Consider the following 6,359-nt stretch of genomic DNA (forward strand, 5'->3'; position numbering starts at 1 on the left):
CACAACTGAAAAGTTTGAATCAATGAGCAATTAGATAAGGAAAACTAATAAGACGACGAATTGATGGTCCAATGAAATAGCGAGTTCAACGACCAGTAAAATTAGACCGTGAAAATTTGTCCCGCAATCCACCATCCCTTTAAAAAATAATGATTCCATTTTACGGATGTACAGCATGCTACTGAAACTTTTAAATTTAAAACCTGCACTCCATTTTTTAATTTATACAAGTTACGTTTAAAGCTCATGAGAAAATTCAGTCATTTCATTGCTGTTTTGTTTGCTGTGTGGCGGCTCATGCCGATGCTTTGTAATAATCTTCATTTTCCGGATGTGATAGATAACAAGTGGCAGGTACTTCAGCGTCTCGGTGCGGGCGGTTTCGGAACCGTATACGAAGTTTCAGAAGTGGGTAATGAAGAAAGTCGTTTCGCTGCAAAGGTAAAAAAGTATATATTTCTAGCTGATAACGAATCCATAAATTATATAATAATTAACCAAAATGTGTGATTTTAATAAGAATTTTGTATTAGACCAATGTTCCTTTTCCAACATTTTTTTTAAATTACAGGTTCAAATGGCAAAAACACAAATACAGGACGGCAAAACAAATTTCACATTCGGCCATTCATTCAATTTAAAATTCGGCACAACAAATACAGGACGGCAAAAAAGTGATGCGGACAGAAGTTAAAATTTTGTCAGCACTTCAGGGCAAAAGCTCACGTATCTGTCAGCTAATTGCTTGCGGAAGCGACAAGAATGTCAATTACATTATTATGAATCTCACTGGAAGAAACTTGAAAGATTACAAAAATTATTTTCGTGGCAAAGACCTGCCTCCTGTGGATGCACTCAAGATTAGTATTCAATGCATTGAAGTGATCAGAGAAGTACATGAAGCAGGTTTTATCCACAGAGATGTAAAGCCTGAAAATTTTGCAGTTGAATTTACAGGAAGCGCTGATAAAATTTACCTTCTCGATTTTGGTATTGCGAGGCAGTACCGTTTCAAAGACGGTTCACTGCGTCCAGCACGTAAGGCTCCACTCTTTTATGGCACACCCGAATACGCATCCCTGAATGCCTTTGATGAAAAGGAATTTGGCCGGCATGATGATCTGATATCGTGGTTTTACATGGTCGTTGAATTCTACGGGGGTTTCCTACCATGGAAACCTAATAAAAATAATATGAAGCTTTGCGGACAAATCAAAAGAAAGAACTTCAGATCAACAACGTGGTTAAAGAATTTGCCTGAAGAATTTACTGAAATATATGAAACCGTTAGTAAAATGAATTATGAAGAAGAACCAAAATACGAAATCTTTATTGGAAAGCTGAAAATGATTCTGAAGCAAGATCACGGTATAAACTACTCAATCAATTTATAATTTTTAAATTATTTGCATGCTACATCATTTTTTATGTAATGATTAAAGTGTATTCATTTATGAACATTTATCTTCATGTCATACCTTCTTTCAATCAATAATGCCACTTCAATGTATCACATATTATTTATAGTGATGATAACGTTCCTTCAGTACATTCTGATTTTTCAAAATTTCCTTATGCTTTTCTTTCCCCGTTTAAAATTGTATTCATTTCATTCGCTTAACAGAAGCAATAGAGCAATTAACAAAAAACTGAATATTTTAACTGGAAAAATGTTTTTATAAATTTCCCAGCAATTACTTATTACTATACTGTTCACATCGTTCAATGTTATTCTAAAATAACATTCATCGCTAGCTTCGAGGGACAATTCTTCGTTAAATCTTACAAACCTGCTTCTATCTAATCTCAGACCGATCTTGCAATAGATTAAATAATAAAAAGATGATTTCAAAATTGTAGCATAATTTCTTGTGCACCGTTCTCCAGAGCTGCTGGTAATTATGCTTTATCCATACAATAAAATAATGTTAACTGTTACACAAAAGAAAAAAAATTCTGAAATATTCTATGTATAAAAATATACTCACCTGACTGACCTCTAAATCTTGTATCAGAGGAAATCGCAATCGACTCCATTTCAATAATATTAACTGGAAATGTAAAAATTAATAAGAAATTAATTTCAAAAGTAACTTTACCAACTAAATATGACACAGCTACTTGACAATCATCGTCGTGCAGAATGATGTACTAAAAACGCTAGATTTCCTTCTTCCTAAAAAGCCAGTTGTTTTGCTAAAAATCAGTGAATGCGATTCAAACTTATATTTTCGAAATGTTGATTATAAAGAAGACGTACTAGAATTTTTTATCAGGTATATAAAAAAACAACAGAGAGATTAATACAGCTCGTAAAATGTTGCATAATTCCATTTATTCGTGCCCAGATTGCATTGCGCAGAATTCATTTATGTATACATGCAGCGTTTCCTTGAAAATAAAATACGCAGAATTCTATTTTTGTGAATCAATTAATTATTTAATAAATATAACAATCTTATAAGTAATATAATTATGAGCAATTATTACAATAATATTACATATCTGGATACATATACTTTTATGGATAAAAGGATTTCATTACCAAAAAATATATAGAACTACTCCATTACCATGCAGCATCACATGCCCAACTCTAACAGCGTTGAAGGTGAAGATGAATTTTTCCACGCAAAATTTTGTCATATATTCTAGCACTGCTCAATTTGGTAAATAAAAAATGTAAAACATATCAGATATGAAAAAAGTTCGAATCAAAGTCATCAGTTATACAATACAAGATAAATATTGCCTGGCGTGAGCAAAAAGAGACTCCATCGATCAATTGGAAAATTCCGTGCCTACCAATCACGGTCGGCGTGAGCGAAAAGAGGCTACGCGGGCGAATTTTCGACAAAAAGCGGAGCAACACAACCCTCACGCTAGTATAAAACTAGCCGTGGCAGGCGAGGGAGCCCAGTCGCCGTTTGACGTTGTGTTCAGTGCGGTGGTTGCGTTGCGCTGTTCATGTGTATGTGTTTACGGGTGTGTTTGTGAGAGCATTTTAATTTTTGTCGTCTACTGATCATTTTCATCCTGTGAATTACACTAATTATATGCACAAGTGGATGGGTTCCGGCGAAAACATCAAGTGAAGATATGTTGCAAGTTAATCCATTCGTGTCTTCGATTGGTGGAGAAGCCCAGTAAGCGCTTTTGTCACTCCAACAAAGATCAACCGCTATAAAAATGAAAAAACATTCAATCGACAACGTATTAGTTTCAAATGAACGAGAGATGACGTCATTGATTGCCGGTAAAGCAATAACGGGTTTATGCCGTGAGGAAATAGAAAATGGTTGTATAGTAACGACTGTTTTCTGATTGTTGTGACACAGGTTGCGCTTGTTTTCTCGTCACTTGCACGAATGCTACCGAGCTTCTCATTAGTCTCCAATGGGTATTATTCATTTTATTTATTGTACTTTCAAATTATTAAAGGAATATTTTTGATTTCAAGGTTGTTGGAAATGTGGATACAAATGTAACTGTATTGAGTGATTGAAATACTGTATTTAATGATCCTCCAGTGATCATCTTACGGTGGCTGGCTGTCTCCTCCCGACTAAATAATCATTCTCTCGGTTGTTCCGCTTGCTATAGTCTACAGTAAACTTAGTCATCCACATTACATGACGACATTCCACGCTTCAGTGAAAATACAATCAGCTAAGATAGAGCTGATCACTGGATTTATAGAACAGTTTCTGATCGTTTCTTGAAATTTGACGAAATCTGAAATCAGAATGGAAATTTTCCATCGAAGTTGTACAAGACGGATGAGCTGTTAAAACGGTGAAGAAGGAACACAGTATGAGCGAGCGGCTGAAGTAGTTAAATGGTTGAGGCAAGCCATGTACGACAAGCAGCTACGCCATCGATGAAGCAGCATCGCTATCTGGCGTAAGAATTCATTCAGTCTGCTCCAGTGATCCTGTACGCCAGTTCGTCATTCGATAAAAGAGATGGCTTCGTTTGTGACACATAAGTACAATTCAAAGAGCGAAAAATCGAGCGCTGATGTAATGAAAGGAGTAGCTTATAAAGTTAGAACGAAATACCCTTACTGTAGTGAAGGGCAATCCCGTTCGTCGAAACAGCAGCCTGTAATGAGAAACAACCAAGACAGCTACTTTAACGCAAGCCACCTCTGTCCAAGCTCAGGGCGACAAGCGAACTTGTATTTCAAAATTGAGTTGAGAACGACCGGCAGGCACTTTGTCAGATTATCAGAATTCAGTAGAGTTGATGCAGAAAATGTAAAATGATATTTTAGTGCATAATATTCAAAATATTACAAGCTGACATCAAAGCAAGTTACTCTCTTAATAATTTACAAATAACAGTTACTATTCGTTAAATTCCAATACAAAAAAATACAAATATTAGATTCATTTCATAAAATTTATAGTTTTTGAGAGAAACCTTTATTAAAATTACTAAAATGTGCTTATACCTATTCGCTTCGCTGGGGTCGCTTGATGTAAATTCCAATTATTCCCCAAACCGGTTGTTGCATAGAACCGCAGCTTGTGGAATTATTCATGAATGCGTAAATCCCCATCATGATAGATGTCAAAGGCACCGAAGAAACTTACGCCATCATTCGACGTTCTGTCACAATTTTCTATGTATGGGGCATGTTTTGTGCGAGGGTAGGTTGCGCGCAGGCAATCAAAACTCCACAGCATTCAAAACAAACAATCAAGCAATGCAGCAATTTTTAATTAGGTTGAACAAATAAAATTGAGAGTAACGCTAGCTCAAAAGCAAGCAAAATAATAGATATCGCACAGAAATTTCCATCTTCACCACTCAATGAATGATTCTGACGTAAAACCATTTCGTAAAAAATACTTCCAAAAACGTGGTATACTATACCTACTTACACTGAAATGCACCTGCATTTTCTTCAATTGAATTGCAGAAACCATTGAAGTTCTCAAGTTTGAATTCAACCAGTAATCAGTTTGCCAAGAGACTTATATACTGTACTGCGTTTCGTAGGTGACACGGTCACTGGGGAAGCGAGAGTGATCTCTTTTGCTGGACTGCGGCGCCGCTTCAATTCTGCTGTCGCTCTTTTACAAATGGCGGCTACAACTCAGGTGGCTTTAATTCACATCCATTTGGTCTGGAACTGTACAGCCGCTATTTTGTCCTCTCTTTGTATTTTCCCCAAGGGAAACATACGACGATCCTGCAGGGAGTGCAATATCAGGCCAACCCGAGACGAACCGTGGTGAAGGCCCGCGATCGCCTGTCTAGCCATTCAAAATCATTTGCAAATTTATATTGAGTCCACTTGGAATTTAAACCATACAATAAAATTATAAGAACAGATATTTGCATTGGAACTACAATTTGAAACAGTGAACATTGAACTGTTAATGAAATGTATGGAATTTAAATATGGAAGGGTCACATAAATTGCAATGCCTCTGTCATCGTTTCCGGCTTGTTCCGTTGCCGCGGTGCAGTGGGCTGGATTCTTTGCAGGATAGGCTGTTCCAGCGAGGGCGGGTCCTCCAGGGCCAGGGTACAGCTGGCACTTCAGCTAACCACTCTGCGAGAGCATCTGATACCTGGTGATAATATACTATGTAATTAAAGCAATCAACGTTTATTTTTCATTTAAAATGTTAAAAAATCAATCAAGAATTATATTCTCATCATTGTTCACCAAATCGGGCCATTGTTCCGCTAGCTAATCAATGATTTGATGATAGAAATCACAAAGTCTTGACTCGAAGAATTCAATGAACAACGTTTGTAGCTAAACATCGTTGTTAAATGAAACGCAATGTACAACGCTGGACAGCGACCAGAAAAGATAATAATCTGTCAGTGCTGTATCAGGAGGCGAATACGGTAGGTTCGGTAGAACTATCCAACCGAGCTCCTTCCTGAAGTAAATGCACGATGAATGTCCCGTAGGCATGCATTTTTCTGTTGGACAAGCAAACCATCCGGTTGCTCAGATTCTTTCTGTGATGCTATTACCTTCATACGTGATGTACATTTGCCGCACTATACGCTCATCATTCATCGTGTTATTTTTTTGAATCACTTGCACTTTTTCAACAGAGTGGAGGTGACGGGCAATGGTATCCTGAGAGTATATTGCTATAATTTTTATAATTTTATTTCAGTAAAACACAAAAAAACAATTATTATTATTTATTTCGATAAAGAATTAAATATATAAATGAAAATTAAATGTGACATCAATAAAGAAATAAATGATCTTTTAAATGTGAATATAACAAAAAAAATAAGTGGAGTTAAAGAATCATCAGACACTAGTTTAGAGATGAATTATTTGCAGCATACATCCCGTTTGGGTGATAACATTACGG

The 6,359-nt window shown here is 36.3% G+C and overlaps 4 protein-coding genes across 4 annotated transcripts; 2 read left to right on the plus strand and 2 right to left on the minus strand.

Annotated features, from left to right (window-relative positions):
• The first annotated feature begins 246 nt into the window (after window positions 1-246).
• Tsp_11704 (Tau-tubulin kinase 1) lies at window positions 247-1,394 on the plus strand. The gene is given in 4 exon segments (XM_003372668.1): window positions 247-441; window positions 572-689; window positions 706-906; window positions 958-1,394. 4 exon segments carry the CDS (start codon window positions 247-249, stop codon window positions 1,392-1,394), a joined length of 951 nt encoding a protein of 316 aa, XP_003372716.1.
• Window positions 1,395-1,906: 512 nt separating this feature from the next.
• On the minus strand, window positions 1,907-2,037 carry Tsp_11705 (transcription factor AP-2 alpha). Its single transcript, XM_003372669.1, has 2 exons — window positions 1,989-2,037; window positions 1,907-1,956 (listed from the first exon to the last, which is right to left on the minus strand). The coding sequence occupies exons 1-2, from the start codon at window positions 2,035-2,037 to the stop codon at window positions 1,907-1,909; spliced, it is 99 nt and encodes a 32-aa protein (XP_003372717.1).
• A 902-nt stretch (window positions 2,038-2,939) lies between these two features.
• Tsp_11706 (hypothetical protein) lies at window positions 2,940-3,411 on the minus strand. Its single transcript, XM_003372670.1, has 2 exons — window positions 3,312-3,411; window positions 2,940-3,181 (listed from the first exon to the last, which is right to left on the minus strand). The coding sequence occupies exons 1-2, from the start codon at window positions 3,409-3,411 to the stop codon at window positions 2,940-2,942; spliced, it is 342 nt and encodes a 113-aa protein (XP_003372718.1).
• A 554-nt stretch (window positions 3,412-3,965) lies between these two features.
• On the plus strand, window positions 3,966-4,360 carry Tsp_11707 (conserved hypothetical protein). The gene is made up of 2 exons (XM_003372671.1): window positions 3,966-4,046; window positions 4,277-4,360. The coding sequence occupies exons 1-2, from the start codon at window positions 3,966-3,968 to the stop codon at window positions 4,358-4,360; spliced, it is 165 nt and encodes a 54-aa protein (XP_003372719.1).
• Window positions 4,361-6,359: the final 1,999 nt, after the last annotated feature.

This window comes from Trichinella spiralis (genome assembly GCF_000181795.1).
Source record: "Trichinella spiralis strain ISS 195 chromosome Unknown Scfld8, whole genome shotgun sequence".
NCBI classification, from domain to species: domain Eukaryota; kingdom Metazoa; phylum Nematoda; class Enoplea; order Trichinellida; family Trichinellidae; genus Trichinella; species Trichinella spiralis.

Coding starts and splice junctions, on each gene's coding strand:
- Tsp_11706 (XM_003372670.1), bottom strand. CDS start 3,411: ATGAATAATACCCATTGGAGACTAATGAGAAGCTCGGTAGCATTCGTG. Junction 3,182..3,311: donor ACAACAATCAGAAAACAGTC/GTTACTATACAA, acceptor TCATTTTTATAG/CGGTTGATCTTTGTTGGAGT.
- Tsp_11707 (XM_003372671.1), top strand. CDS start 3,966: ATGGCTTCGTTTGTGACACATAAGTACAATTCAAAGAGCGAAAAATCG. Junction 4,047..4,276: donor TGAAAGGAGTAGCTTATAAA/GTTAGAACGAAA, acceptor ATGATATTTTAG/TGCATAATATTCAAAATATT.
- Tsp_11705 (XM_003372669.1), bottom strand. CDS start 2,037: ATGGAGTCGATTGCGATTTCCTCTGATACAAGATTTAGAGGTCAGTCA. Junction 1,957..1,988: donor AAGATTTAGAGGTCAGTCAG/GTGAGTATATTT, acceptor AGAATATTTCAG/AATTTTTTTTCTTTTGTGTA.
- Tsp_11704 (XM_003372668.1), top strand. CDS start 247: ATGAGAAAATTCAGTCATTTCATTGCTGTTTTGTTTGCTGTGTGGCGG. Junction 442..571: donor AAAGTCGTTTCGCTGCAAAG/GTAAAAAAGTAT, acceptor TTTAAATTACAG/GTTCAAATGGCAAAAACACA. Junction 907..957: donor CAGAGAAGTACATGAAGCAG/GTTTTATCCACA, acceptor TTGAATTTACAG/GAAGCGCTGATAAAATTTAC.